The following is a 15,780-nucleotide window of genomic DNA, read 5'->3' on the forward strand; positions in this document are numbered from 1 at the left end:
AGCACAAATACTAAATGTTGGTGTGGATGTGAAGCAGCAGGAACTCTCATTTATTGCTGGTTGAAATACAAAGTGGTACACTTTCAAAGACAGTTCGGCAGTTTCTTAGAAAACTAAATATTCTTACCATTTGATCCAGCAATGATGCTCCTAGGTTTTTACCCAAATGAGTACCTTACATTCACACAAAAACCTGCACATAGATGTTTATAGCAGCTTTACTTATAATTGCCAAAACTTGGAAACAGCAAAGATGTCCTTCAATAGGCAAATAAACCATGGTACTTTAATATTATTCAATGCTAAAAAAAACAATGAGCTATCAAGCCATGAAAAGACATGATGGAAACTTAAATGCATGTTACTAAGTGAAAGAAGCCAATCTGAAAAGTCTACATACTGTATGATTCCAATTATATGACATTCTGGAAAGGCAAAACTATAGGAATAGTAAAAAGATCAGTGGTTGTCAGGGATGGGGGTGAATATTTGGAGCAGAAGGTATTTCTAGGACAGTTAAACTACTCTGTAGGATACTATAATGGTGACTACATTTCATTCCATGTTTGTCCAAATCCATAAATTGCACAACACCAAGAGTGAACTGTAAGGTAAACTGTGGACTTTGGGTGACAATGATGTGTCAGCGTAGGCTCATCTATTAAAACAAATGTACCACTGTGGTGCAGGATGTTGATAGTGGGGGATAACGTTCATGGGGGGGGGGACAGAGGGTATTGGGAACTCTCTCTACTTTCCAATTGATTTGGCTCTGAACTTAAAAGTGCTCTAAAAAGTAAAGTTTATTAATATAAAAAAATAATTTTAAGACAAAAAGATTTCCTAGGGCCAACTGAAAGTTTTTTAAATACTTTTTTATATGCTCTTGAAGATTAGCAAAAAAAGAATGAATTGGTTTAGTAATTATTTTTGTGTAATATTTTACGAGGCAAAGCCTGTAAGTGAAATTTCAAGGGGTTCAAAAATATATCCTAGATTTTGGTTCCTGTGAAAAGATTGTGAAAGAAACACAGATGCAAACTTTTAAAAACTACTTGGAATAGCCAATCATCTAAAGGAAGAACCTGTCCTAACAGTTCAGTGAATATGTTTCCAACAGAGACACTAATTTGGAGAAGGAGAATTTGGGGGACTAAAACCATGAAGATTTAGGAGGTAGGGTTGATTAGAGACACACTTACAAAGTTAGCACAGTATCATCTAGAATCCATTGCTGACTCTAAGCATATTTTTCTCATTCACGGACTGGAAGAAATGATGTAGGGGTTACTGTTAAATTGGTTAGGAGTCAGGCCTAAAAGACAGAAGCCTGGGGGCGCCTGGGTGCTTTAGTTGTTTAAGTGTCTGACTTCGGCTCAGGTCATGAGCCCAGGGTCCTGGGATCGAGCCCCGTGTCCGGCTCCCTGCTCAGCGGGGAGTCTGCTTCTCCCTCTCCCTCTGGTCCTGCCTCCACCCCACTCAAGCTCACTCTCTCTCTCAAATAAATAAAATCTTTAAAAGATAGAAGCCTGAACTCTAGTTCAGTCACAAAAACTTGAGGTGCCTGGCTGAACTCTAGAAAGTCACAAAAACTTGGGAGTGCCTGGCTGACTTAAGAGCATGTAGACTCTTGATCTTGAGGTTGTGAGTTTGAGCCCCATGTTGGGCATAGAGTTTACTTAAAAAAAAGAAAAAAAAAAGGAAAAAGAAAGTCACAAAAACTTGATTCAAATTGGCCTATAAAACTGGGAAGTCTGGGGTAAGAACAGTCCTCGGGGACTTGATATCTCAAGTTCTTCTAAACTAAGCTTGTCTGGGGCACCTGGGTGGCTCAGTTGGTTGAGCGACTGCCTTCGGCTCAGGTCATGATCCTGGAGTCCCGGGATCGAGTCCCACATCGGGCTCCCTGCTCAGCGGGGAGTCTGCTTCTCCCTCTGGCCCTCCCCCCCTCATGCTCTCTCTCTCTCTCTCAAATAAATAAATAAAATCTTTAAAAATAAATAAATAAATAAATAAACTAAGTTTGTCTGTGTTAATGCTTTCCTACTGCACACAGACTTTCTCCATATCAAGGAAAGGGTACAGCCACAGGCTTACATCATACCTGCTCAGTGACGGCAGAGAAGAGATTCTCTCTCACCCAGAACCCACATATTAAATAATTGGCCAAGTGGGGTTGGGTCATAGGACCTCACCTGGTCCATTTCATGAGCAGGCCTGGTTCATGTGCCCATTTTGGATCCAGAGTGCAGCATATTACGACTGGAAGCTGGGGAGAGACAGTTCCCCAAAAGACGTTGATGCTGTTACTAAATCAGGGGCAAATAGATGTTGAGCAGGAAAACCAGCAGCTCTCTACATCACACATTGAAAATCATCCTAAGACAGGTGGCAAGACCAATCAATTTCTTGTACCAAACCAGATGAGGTGGGGCAGGGGCTAACCAGTCCAAAACCAAGAGGACGGTCAGAAAGAAGGCCAGTGGACAGTAGCCTTAACCTCATTTACATTTCAAACCCATTAACACTTGTTGAGCACTGTAGTAGTTTTCTTTTGCTGTGTAACAAATTACCACGAATTCAGTGCCTTCAAACAACACACATTTATTATCCCACAGCAACTATGAGTCAAGAGCGTAGGCACAGCTTACCAAGGTCCTCTTCTCTGGGTCTGACAAGAATGCAGTCAAGGTGTTGTGCAGGCTGCGTTCTCCTTTGCAGGCTTCAATGCAGAAGAATCCACTTTCAGGCTCACTCAGGTTGTTGACAGAATTCATTTCCTTGCCTCTGTAGGACCGAAGGCCCTTATAGGTTGGAAGCGAAAGACCAACCTCAGCTCCAGAGTCTACTTGCAGTTTCTAGAGGCTGCATGCAGCTCCCTCCACACAGGATTCATCAACATGGCCACTTTACCAAGCCGGCAAAGAGATCTCTGGAGGGTGTCTGTTAGCAAAACGAAGCCTTATGTCATGTAACACAATCCTAACAGTGATATCCCATTTCCTTTGCTATTTTCTTTTGGTTAGAACAAAGTCACAAGTTCCACCAGCAGGCAAGAGGAGGAGAGTTACAAAAGTGTGAATACCAGAAGTGAGGGATATCCCTTGATATGGAGAAAGGATCACCTTAGGGTCTGTATGCCATTAGTATCTATCATGTGTCAGTTCCTAGGCCAAATACTTTCTCTATGATCTTTCAGTTCATATAAGCATGTTAAAAAGTCTTTCAATTATAGACAGATCTAAGGGTCGGGAGGACGTTCGGCTTCCGTGAGCCGCAGCCTTTTCGAGTGAGTGGTCGTGTGTTCGCCATCTTAGGAAAAAGATGTTCTCGTCCATGGCGCATCTGGCGCGGGCGAACCCATTCAACGCGCCCCACCTGCGGCTGGTACACTATGGCCTCACGGGCCCCCGCAGCAGCCCCGCGGGGCCCCCGGGCCCGCCCGCCGTTCCCGCAATCTGGCAGCAGCCTCTGTGGAAGAGTACAGTTGCGAATATGGCTCCATGAAGTTTTATGCACTGTGTGGCTTTGGTGGGGTCTTAAGTTGTGGTCTGACACACACTGCTGTCGTTCCTCTGGATTTAGGGAAATGTCGCATGCAGGTGGACCCCCAGAAGTACAAGGGCATATTTAATGGATTCTCAATCACACTTAAAGAGGGTAGTGTTCGTGGTTTGGCTAAAAGATGGGCTCCGACTTTCATTGGCTACTCTATGGAGCGGCTCTGCAAGTTTGGCTTTTATGAAGTTTTCAAAGTCTTGTATAGCAACATGCTTGGGGAGGAGAATGCCTATCTCTGGCGCACATCACTGTATTTGGCTGCTTCTGCCAGTGCTGAATTCTTTGCTGACATTGCCCTGGCTCCTATGGAAGCTGCTAAGGTTCGAATTCAAACCCAACCAGGTTATGCCAACACTTTGAGGGATGCAGCTCCCAAAATGTATAAGGAAGAAGGCTTAAAAGCATTCTACAAGGGAGTTGCCCCTCTCTGGATGAGACAGATACCCTACACCATGATGAAATTTGCCTGCTTTGAACGTACTGTTGAAGCATTGTACAAGTTTGTGGTTCCTAAGCCCCGAAGTGAATGTTCAAAGGCAGAGCAACTGGTTGTAACATTTGTGGCAGGTTACATAGCTGGAGTCTTCTGTGCAAATGTTTCTCACCCTGCTGATTCAGTGGTATCTGTGTTGAATAAGGAGAAAGGTAGCAGTGCTTCTCAAGTTCTTCAGAGACTTGGATTTAAAGGTGTATGGAAGGGACTCTTTGCCCGTATCATCATGATTGGCACTCTGCACTACAGTGGTTCATCTATGACTCTGTGAAGGTCTACTTCAGGCTCCCTCGCCCTCCTCCACCTGAAATGCCAGAGTCTCTGAAGAAGAAGCTTGGGTTAACTCAGTAGAATGATCAAAGCAAATGTGGACTGAATCTGCTTGTTGATCAGTGTTGAGGAAAGTGCAAGAGGAACTTTTATATATTTGACAGTATAGGAAATTGTCTATTCCTGGTATAATTACTGTAGTCTCTTGCCTAAGGTGAGGGTTTCAAACCCACTGTTGAAATAAACCCAACTATTCATGAAAAAAGAAAAGTCTTTCAATTATAAAGTGTTATTAAATGCGAATTAACACCTAATACTAATATTATGTTTCTTGAAAACTTTGTAATGTCTTATTATTTACCATTTTCATTCATCTTGTTCATTTTCCTACAATTCCTAATATTAAATAGTCTTGAACAGGTTAAAGTGCTTATATCAAAGACAATAACATTGAGAACAATTTTGGGAAATTGGTCCTATCCCATCCTTAGCCAAGGAAAAGGAACTAAAAAAGAGTGGGTTAAACTCTAGTCCTTGCATGCCTCTGAATGTCTTCTTTACTCTCATATTTGATTTATAATTTGGCTGTCTGTAGTATTCTAGATTAAAAATAATTTTCCTTGGCATAATACAGATATTGCTCTAATATATTCTAGGATCTGATTGCCATTAAGAATTCTAACAGCTTTCTTGGCCTATCTGGCTAGTTCAGTCAGTGGAGCATGCAACTCATGATCTCAGTGTCATGAGTTTGAGCCCCACATTGGGTGCAGAGATTACTTAAAAATAAAATTAAAAAAAAAAAAAGAATTCTAATAGCATTCTGATTCAATTCTTTTACATATGACCTTTTATTTCCAATAGAACTTTCTTTTCCCCTTAAACAATGAAAATTTATTTTCTTAAATTCTTGAGGATAGAAGCCTTGAGAACAAGATCAGCAAGTTGATTTCTGCTGAGGCTTCTCTACTTGGCCTGTAGATGGCCCTCTTCTCACCACATTTATATATATGTCTGGGTCTTAATCCCCTCTTCTTAGAACACCAGTCATATCCCAGCCTGCCCTCATGTTTCCTTAACTACCTTTGTAAAGACCCTATCTTCAAATCTAGCCATATTCTTAGGTACTGAGGGCTAGGGCTTCAACATCTGAATTTTGGGAAGATACAATTCAGCCCATAACACTGGTCTCCCTGTTTTGTTCTTGTCTCCTAAAGTCTAGTTTCCATCCTCTGAAAACTTTTCAAATTTTTTTACCCCTGGTGATCTCCAATTCACAATCCTGAGCCTTGATATATTTTTATTTATTGTTCATGGCATCTAAAGAGGGTGGTATTCGTGGTTTGGCTATAGAGATCTGTGTCTCCCCCCCACCCCCCAAATCTAGAGAATCTTCATGTGTAATTTTTGGCAACTTTCTTCTACTTGCTTCTTCTACTTTTTGTGTGATTCCTAATGGTTGAATATTGGACTTTCTGAATTGATCCACTTTTTTCCATTTATTTCTCCAATTATTCTACTTTCTGCATAAGTTCTTATACTTTAATTTTCAACTCTATTAAATTTTAACTTTTAAAAGATTTTTTTTAAGACATTTATTTATTTGAGAGAGAGCGTGCATGAGCGGAGCGGGGCAGGCTGAGGAAGAGGGAAAAAGAATCTCAAGCAGATTTTGGCTGAGTGCAGAGCCCCACAAGGGGCTCAATTCCACAACCCTGAGATCAGGACCTTAGCTGAAGCCAAAAGTTGGACACTTAACTGACTGTGCCACCCAGATGCACCTAACTTTTTTAAGATTTTATTTTTCTAGGTAATCTCTATTCCCAATATGGGGCTTGAACTCACAACCCTGAGTTCAAGAGTCACATGCTGTACTGACTGAGCCAGCCAGGTACCCCAAGTTCTAACTTTTTTAGATTGTCATGTTTTCAGTTTCCAAGAGCATTCTTTTATTCTCTGATTTTTTTTTTTACATTTATAACAACTTTACTGGTGTATAATTTACATGCCATAAAATGAAGCCATCTTCGGTGAGCAGTTCCACAAATTTTAACAAAGGTAGACACCAATGTAACAATCATCCCAACTGCAGAAATTTCCCATCTGTCCCTTTACTGTCAGTTTCCTGACTCTCCAGCCTCAGGCTACCTCTGATCTACTTTCTATTACTATAGATTAGTTTCATACTAGTATTTTACATAAATCAAACCATATGACATGTATTCTCCAGCGTCTGGTTTCTTTCATTCGGCAGAATATTGTTGCATATATTAGTAGTTTGTTTCTATTTATTGCTGAATAGTATTTTATTGCATTGATATTTATTTATTCACTTGCTGATAAGCATTTGTGAATAAAGCTACTATGAACATTCATATATGAGTCTTGGTGTGGACTTACACTTTCAGTTCTTTGGGGTAAATACCTAGGAGAAGAATTGCTGGTAATAGGTGGGTGTATGTTTAACTTTATAAGAAACTACCAAATTGTTTTTCAAAGTGGTTTTACACTCCCAGCAGGAATGTATGAAGGGTCCAATGGCTCCACATCCTTCCTAATGCTTGCTATTACCAGTTTTTTAATTTTAGGCACTCTGGTAGGTGTGCAGTGGTATTTCATTGAGTTTTAATTTGCATTTTCCTGATGACTGATGATATTGAATATCTTGTTATATGCTTATTAGCCATTCATGTAACTTCTTTTATTAAGTATTTGTTCAAATCTATGGCCATTTTTTAAATTGGCTTGTTTATCTTTTTACTTTTGAGTTAAAGCGTTCTTTATATATTCCAGATATAAGTCCTTTATCAGGTATGTGCTTAGCAAATATTTTCTCTTAGGTCACGGCTTGCCTTTTCATTTTCTTAACATTGTCTTTCAAAGAGTAGAAGAGTCCAATTATCAGCTTTTCTTTTAATGTTCATTGTTTTGTGTGTGTGTGTGTATCTTGCCAAGAAATTATTATCTGCACCACAGTTGTAAAGATTTCCTTCCATGTTTTCTTCTAGACATTTTATAGTTTCAGCTTCTATATGTAGGTCTAATTTTTTGTGTATATGAAGTTAGGGTCAAGATTTCTCCCCCTCTCCCCCCCCCCCCCGCCGCATTGAACTATGCAGTTATTTTAGCAGGATTTATTTAAAAGGTTATCTTTTCCCCCACCAAATTATCTAAATTATCGCGGAGACTTTGTTGAAAATTAGTTGATGATATATTTGGGGTTCTCTGTTCTGTTCCATTGGTCTCTGTCTATCCTTATGCCAATACCATACTGTTTTGCTTGCTGTAGCTTTGTATTAAGTCTTAAAAATAAGTAGTATAAGTCCTCCAACTTTATTCTTTCCCTGAATTACCTTGGCTATTCAAGGTACTTCGCATTTCCATATATATTTTAGAATCAGGTTGTCAACTTCTAAATCAAAATACTTCTGGGAATTTTACTGGGATTGCATTTAATTTATAGAAAAATTTAAAGAGAATCAACCTCTTAACGATGGTGAGTCCTTCAGTACATAATATATTTTTCAAGATATTGAGGCCTTTTAAATTTCTCTTAGCAATGTTCATAAGTCCCAGTGTATAAGTGTTGCATATATTTTGTTAAATTCATCTTTAAGTAATTCATGTATTTTTATACTATTCCAAATGGTATTTTAAAAATTTAATTTCCAACTCCTGGGTATATACCCAAGAGAATTAAAAATATACACTCACACAAAAACTTGTGTACAAATATTCATAGCAGCATTATTCATAATAATCAAAAAGTGGAAACACCCAAATGTCCATCAACTTATGAATGAATACACAAATGTGGTGTGTCCGTGCCATGGAATATTATTCAGTGGTAAAAAGGCACAAAATATGGATATATGCTCCAACAAGGATTAACCCTGAAAACATTATGCTAAGTGAAAGAAGTTAGACACAAAAAGGCCGCACGTAGCAGGGGCAGCCACTCTCGAAAACAGTATGGAGATTCCTAAAAAAATGAAAAATAGAACTACCCTATGACCCAGCAATTGCACTAGTAGGTATTTATCCAAAGGATACAAAAATACTGGTTCAAAGGGGCACAAACACCCCAATGTTTATAGCAGCATTATCAACAATAGCCAAATTATGGCAAGAGTCCAAATGTCCATTGACTGATGAATGGATAAAGAAGATGTGGTTTACATAAACAATGGAATATCACTCAGCCATCAAAAAGAATGAAGTCTTGCTATTTGCAACGACATGGATGATGCTACAGTACATTATGCTAAGTGAAATAAGTCAGTCAGAGAAAGACAAATACTGTATGATTCCACTCATGTGGAATTTAAGAAAGAAAACAGATGAACATAGGGGAAGGGGAAAAAAAGAGAGGAAAATAAACCATAAGGGTCTCTTAACTATAGAGAACGAACTGAGAGTTGATGGAGGGAGGTGGGCGGAGGATGGGCTAATGGGTGATGGGCATTAAGGAGGGCACTTGTTGTGATGAACACTGGTGTTATTTAGTGATGAATCACTAAATTCTTCTCCTGGAGCCAATAAAACCTTATATGTTAACTAATTAGAATTTAAATAAAAACTTGAAACAAACAAGCAAAAAGGCCACACATAGTATATGATTCCATTTATGTGAAATGTCCAGAATAGGCAAATCCAAAGAGACAGAAAGTAGATTAGCGGCTATCAGGGGCTAGAGGAAAGAGGGACTGGGGAGTGTTTGCCGATGGATACGAAGGATTTTTGGGGAGGGATGTAAGTGTTCTAGAATGAGATAGTGGTGATGACTGCACAATCCTATGAATATACTAAAACCCACTGAACTGTATACTTTAAAATGGTAAATTTTATGTTTGAGAATTATGTCTCAATTTTTAAAAATCTCATTTTCCAATTGTTTATTGTTACTATATAGAAATATAATTTTTAAAAATTTATTGACCTTGTAACCTGTGATCTTGCTAAATTCAATTATTCTACTTTTTACAAGTAAATTCTGTAGGATTTTCTATGACGTAATCATGACATTCCCAAAGAGAATTTTACGTTTTTATTTATGTTTTCCTCACCTTATTGCACTGGCTAAACCTCTAGTGCAAGGCTAAATAAAATGGTGTATGGAAGAAAGAGAGAGTGAAAGAAAATGTGGCAAATGTTAACATTTATGAAATATTAATGAATGATATAAAGGTAGTCTTCATATTATTCCTTGACCTTCTTTATGTCAAAATAAAAAGTTTAAGGAAAGCCCCAAAACTATGTGCCAAGCACTGTTCTAAGCATGTATGAAATTATTTAATCCTCTCAACACTTCTGTGAAGCAGCTATTACTACCCAGTTTTAAGGAAGAGGAAAGTGAGACACGGAAAGGTTAAGTAGCTTACCCAAGATCACACAGTAAGCAGCAGAAGCAGGGCTCAAATCAAAGAAGCCTGGCTCCAGAGTCTATGCTCTTACCCTCTCCGCTGTTCTGTCTCTCCAAAGAGTACCTCTTTAGTTTTTGTTTTGTTTACAAAGGCATTCATAGGTACTCTCATCATGTCAGCCCCTCTGACTTATTTCATTTCTATTAGGTTAAGTTTCTTAACTGGAATTCCTCTTAACCTCAGGTTTTTGTTTTGTTTGTTTATTCATTACAAATCGGGACTGCTGGAGAAGAACCACTGAACTTTGTTGATTTCGACAGGTAGGTGTCTGAAAAAATTGGTAGGCAATTTTTGGTAGTTGGTAGGCATCTCTAATCAAGATGGCACAGACAATGAGGATGCTCAGGTCACAAGGATGCCTCAGATAGGGCTTGGGGCAAAGGGACTCAGGTCTAAAACTAACTGTAAAGAGAAAAGGGCCCAGTTGTGATTCTAAGCTCCTCAATATTATAAAGCAAATTGCACAAGTGTGGTTGCTGTGACCTTAGTTTCAACAAGGTAAAAGGATCCATGCATTCATGCTGATGTGGGTACACACAACATAGTGTTCTCATGGACTGTGGGTGAGAGACAAATTGATACACTTTTTCTGGAAAATAATTTGACAATATGCATCAAGGACCTGAAGGAGCATTGAGGAGCATTTGTGTTCCATGACAAAGAAAGTTCGCTTCTAGGAATGTCCGTTAAAGCACCAAAGGGATTACATATTTTTAGAAAGTTGCTCATTGTAGTGTAAAAACTAAAAAACTGGAAATGAGTGTCCAACAACAGATGAAGACTTAGTTGAATTATGGCATTCCAATAGAGCAGACCATGATGTAGCTATTGGAATTTTAACAAAATGAGAAAACTATTATAGATAAAATTTTAGCACCAAGAGTTAACCAGCCACCTTTGCATTTCCTGAATATCAGCAACTCTTCCTTTTGGGTCCTGTTTTTACTTTCTACCTGGGCTCTAACTACTTGTGTAGCCCCAGAGTTTGGAAACCATCTTCCTAGAGGTCTCAGAGTTTTATAAGGTGTGTTGGTAGTTGGGCATGAGGAGCAAGGGAGAGGGCCAGCAAGACTCAAGATTCCCTTCTTATCAGTATTATATACTAAGGGGGCATGTAAGCTTTTGTTTGGAAGAACTATAGTGTTTTTTTTAAAAAGACCTAAAGGGCACCTGGGTGGCTCAGTCGTGAGGCATCTGCCTTCAGCTTGGGTCATGATCCCAGGGTCCTGGAATTGAGCCCTGCATCGGGCTCCCTGCTCCCGGGAAGCCTGCTTCTTCCTCTCCCACTCCCCTGCTTGTGTTCCTGCTCTCACTGTCTCTCTCTCTCTGTCAAATAAATAAAATCTTTAAAAAAAAAAGAAAATAAAAAAATAAAAATAAAAAAAGACCTAAGCTCACTTGTTTCACACTTTATATTAATAACCTTTTTGGGATTGTTTGTCCCTGTTCTGACCTCCTGAAGATGCTTTTATTTATTCATTCATTCATTCATTCATTCATTTTTAAGATTTTATTGATTTATTTATTTTATTTATTTTATTTATTTATATATAATATATAAATATTATTATTTATCGAGCCCGATGGGGGACTTGATCCTGCAACTCCAGGATCATGACCTGAACTGAAGGCAGTTGCTTAACCAACTGAGGCACCCAGGTGCCCCTAAAGATGCTTTTAGAATGTAGCTTTTAGCCCTTTTCACAACACTCCTTCACTCCACTTTGTCCCCTAAGCCAATCCCTACCTGACAGGAGAAGATTCAACAACTACTTTGACTTAGGGACACTTATTTAAAGACATACATAAAAATTTAAAGCACTAACATTAAGTAGTTATATCAAATAATAGTATAAGACATGTTTCCCCAAAAACAGAACCTGAGATATTATTTGAATGCCGGGTAGTTAATTGGGAGGCAGCAAGAATGACAGAGCAGGGAGTGAGACTGGGCAGGAGGACAAGCCAAAGGGCATTATTATCAAAGTTGCCGTTGTTAGCAACAAGAGCTCCCTTCCATGAGGACCACTGAGAAGGGCACAGAATGCCTCCTATGGCAGCCCACCTGGAAGCCAGGAGGTTGATCCATTGACTTCTGTTCTCCATTGATTAAGGGTTTCTCCTAATGGGGAGATGCAAACTTCTCTACCCTCCAGAGAGCTCCAGTGGTGTCATAAAAAGCAGAATACAGAACGACAGATGACTGGGTCTTGGGATAGGATGCTGTGAGCATGAGGTAGGTCAGAATTGTCTCAGAGGTGAGCCAGGGGATGGGATGTGGGCAGCAGAGGGGTCTGCTACAACATGTCATGAGCAATGCTTCCTCTGAGTTTTTAAAGTTGTAAGCAAGCAGTCATATTACATGAGCAGCAAAAAAAATGAGTACATACACACAAATAACAGAAATATAAAACTGGTATAATGAATAGTCCTGTGCTTACTTTGTTACTTTCATAAATGTTCTCTATGAGTGGACTCGTGTATGTGCATGCACGCATATGTGCTCCTGTAACTATGAAGAGACTGTATTTCAGTTCCTACCTTGAACAGAGCAATCACTCAACAGAAGCAGAAGACACTTGAAGACATGTTGAGCAAGAGACTATAAGTTTCCCCAGAATTTGCAGAAATTTGGGAGAGGCTTTGGACTTCCACAAGATATTTGAGCCTACCATATCTGAATCTTAAGTGAGAAATTCCATATGACAAAATTAAACCTGATACCAGGCAATGAGATATTAGTTGTTAGTATCTATATACATTAACATGCATGATAACTCGGTGAAGTCTAGACCACTCCCAATAAGATTCCTTTACCATCACCATATCTAGAGCTTTGAGACAAAGGGAACAGAGAAGTAACAAGAGAAGAGAGTGGGTTTAAAGCAGCTTTGCAGGTGACTTTCTGCTCAGGCAGAGTGTGCGTTAGTGTCTTATGCTTAGGCTCTAGCTGAAGAATCTGGAGACTCGAGAACACATGCTCTACCACTGTTGGTTGAAATTCAGTCCTTAGGCAGCAAAACCCCTAGAAAGTTTGTGCCTCAAGTTGTATTTGCAAATAACTAGGACAACAGGAGGCTAGTGGGACTGTCCTAAGTAGTGACATGTTTTTTCTTTTCTTGTTGTTGCTGTTGGTAGTAGTGGTGGTGGTGTGTGTATGCATGTGAATCTATGAAGGGACTGTGCTTCTTGTGTTGGTACACCAATGTTCCATCTAGCCTGAAGATGTAGACCAGAGTGGGACATTAGGAAGGGCAAGGGAGTATTTTCCATGGTTTTGAAATCAGCTTAAAGTGTTCCCATGGGTCCTTAATGTGAGGAAGAATACTAAGGTAATTAAATGTTTGGGTATTGGACCAAATATGGGATTAATGAACATAAAAATAAGTATGGTATCAGATTCTAATCCTGTGTTCCAGGACCCCCAAGACCACTCTCACATGCAAAATAAAGAAGTATATGGTAAGAGATTATAAACCCTGTGTTTTATTTTTATTTTTATTTTTATTTTTTAAGATTTTCTTTATTTGACAGAGAGACACAGTGAGAGAGAGAACACAAGCAGGGGGAGTGGGAGAGGGAGAAGCAGGCTTCCTGCGGAGCAGGGAGCCTGATGCGGGGATTGATCCTAGGACCCTGGGATCATGACCTGAGCTGAAGGCAGATGCTTAATGACTGAGCCACCGAGGTGCCCCAAAAAAATCCTGTTTTTTCTCTTTTTAATTTTATTATGTTATGTTAGTCACCATACAATACATCATCAGTTTTTTGATCCACGATTAAAATCCTGTGTTTTAAATAAATAAATATGATAACAGATTATGACCTCCCCAAGAACACCCTCATGTTCAATGATTTATTACAAGAACTCAAAAGTCAGAGAAGTTGTTATACTGATGGTTAGAGTCTATTATAGTGAAAGGATACAGATTAAAATCAGCAATGGCAAAAGGCACATAGTGCAGATTATAAGGGAGACCAGGTGCAAGCTTGCAGTGTCCTGCCCAGTAGGGGTCTGTGGGCCTTAATCAGTGAATTATAGCCAAACAGGGAAGCTCATCTGAGCCTTGGTGTGCAGGGTTTTTATTGAGAGTAGGTCACATAAGCATACCTGACTGCCCTGGTGGCCGACCTTAATTTTCCAGTCCCCCCAGAGGTCAAGCTGATACTGTGTGGTCCAAAGACCCCACCAGAAAGCACATCATTAGCATATCTTATATGGCCCAAGGCCTCAGGTAAACGAAGATGCTTTTTTTTTTTTAAGATTTTATTTATTTGTAGAGAGAGGAAGAGAAAGCACAAGCAGGGGAAGCAGCAGGCAGAGGGAGAAGCAGGCTCCCACCTGAGCAAGGAGCTCAATGCGGGACTAGATCCCAGGACCCTGGGATCATGACCTGAGCCAAAGGCAAACATTTAATCAACTGAACCACCCAGGCGTCCCTAAACAAAGATACTCTTAGGCAGGATATTTCAAGTGCTTAGAAGTTATCACTATGGAGCCTAGCAAGGGCCAAATCTTTCTTTGCAATGTACAGTGTTTGGACAACATGGACCTGCTTAGTTAATCCTTTACTACACAAATCCATTGACTAAAATAAGAATTCATGAGTCTGTACTGAGATAGATAGATGATGATAGATAGATAGATAGATAGATAGATAAATAGATAGATAGATAGACAGATGATAGATAGATGGAAAATTCCTTCCTGTAGAAGAATGGAAATTAATGATTAAGGAATGAATGATGGAGTTAGGAAAATTACTATTTGGTAACCATTATAATAGTTGTTTCACACAAGAATCATTAGTGGATGCCACAGTGAGTTGATGGTCAGCCCCCCAAAAGATGTGTCCATGTCCTAATCCTCAGAACATGTGAATGTGATCTTATTTGGTAAAAGGGTCTTTACAGATGTAATTAAATTAAGGATCTTGAAATGAGATCATCCTGGATTACCCAAGTGGGCCCCCAATCCAACGACAAGTGCTTTTGTAAAAGACATAAGAGAAGTGGTACCTGGCTGGTTCAGTCAGAAGAGCATGAGACTCTTGATCTCCAGGTCATGAGTTCAAGACCCACATTGGATGTAGAGATTAGTAAGAAAAGAAAAGAAAAAAAACCAAAAACATACAAGAAGACAGATGTACAGAGGAGAAGGCCTTATAAAGACTGAGGCAGAGATTGGAGTGTTGTGGTCACACATCACGGAATGCCACCAGAAGCTGGAAGGGGAAGGGAAGGATTCTCCCCTAGAACCTTCCCAGGGAGCACACAGCCCTGCAGACATCTTGATTTCAGACTTCAGAATTGTGAGGCAATAAATTTCTGTTGTTTTAAGCCGCTTAGCTTGTGATAATTTGCAGCCACAGGAAACTAATACAGATGCTAAAACCAGTGGTGAAAGAATGATGCCTCAGGAATTTACATAGTCTTAAAGTACCCACAAAATATGCATTAATTATAAAGGAAAATATAGTTAACTCTTCAGTGGAGAAACCTGACAGGAGCTCTTGAACCAAGCTTATTGAGTTTTGGAACCAAACATAGCTGGCCTTCACTTGCACCATCATCAATTTGTAGGAGTTTGCATGGTTTGGAGACTTACTTAACTTCATTACACCTCAATTTCCTATAAAATGGAAATAATAAAAACCAATACCCGCACGTTATGCATATTTTGAGGATTAAATGAGACAATCCATTTAAAGCCCAAAGCACAGAACTTAGGACATATATATTTGATATTTATTGGTTATTCTTTTTTTAAGATTTAAAAAAATTTTTTTAAGATTTTATTTATTTATTTGAGAGAGAGAGAAAGAGAATGAGCTGGGGGAGAGGCAGAGGGAGAGAGAGAAGCAGACTCTCTGCTGATCAGGGAGCCTGATGACATGGGGCTCAATCCTAGGACCCTGAGATCATGACCTGAGCCAAAGGGAGGCACTTAATCAACTGAGCCACCAGGCACCTCTAAGATTTTATTTTTAAGTAATCTCTACACCCAACGTGGGGCTCAAACTCACAACCCTG

General features: G+C 39.4%; 1 protein-coding gene across 1 annotated transcript; it reads left to right on the forward strand.

Annotated features, from left to right (window-relative positions):
- Positions 1 to 3,308: 3,308 nt before the first annotated feature.
- Positions 3,309 to 4,582, forward strand: LOC113914308 (phosphate carrier protein, mitochondrial-like). The gene is given in 3 exon segments (XM_035722860.1): positions 3,309 to 3,442; positions 3,445 to 4,290; positions 4,293 to 4,582. Coding segments are annotated over 3 exon segments (1,077 nt in total). The 5' UTR covers positions 3,309 to 3,324; the 3' UTR covers positions 4,406 to 4,582.
- The last annotated feature ends 11,198 nt before the right edge of the window (positions 4,583 to 15,780 follow it).

This window comes from Zalophus californianus, chromosome 11, assembly GCF_009762305.2.
Source record: "Zalophus californianus isolate mZalCal1 chromosome 11, mZalCal1.pri.v2, whole genome shotgun sequence".
NCBI classification, from domain to species: Eukaryota; Metazoa; Chordata; class Mammalia; order Carnivora; family Otariidae; genus Zalophus; species Zalophus californianus.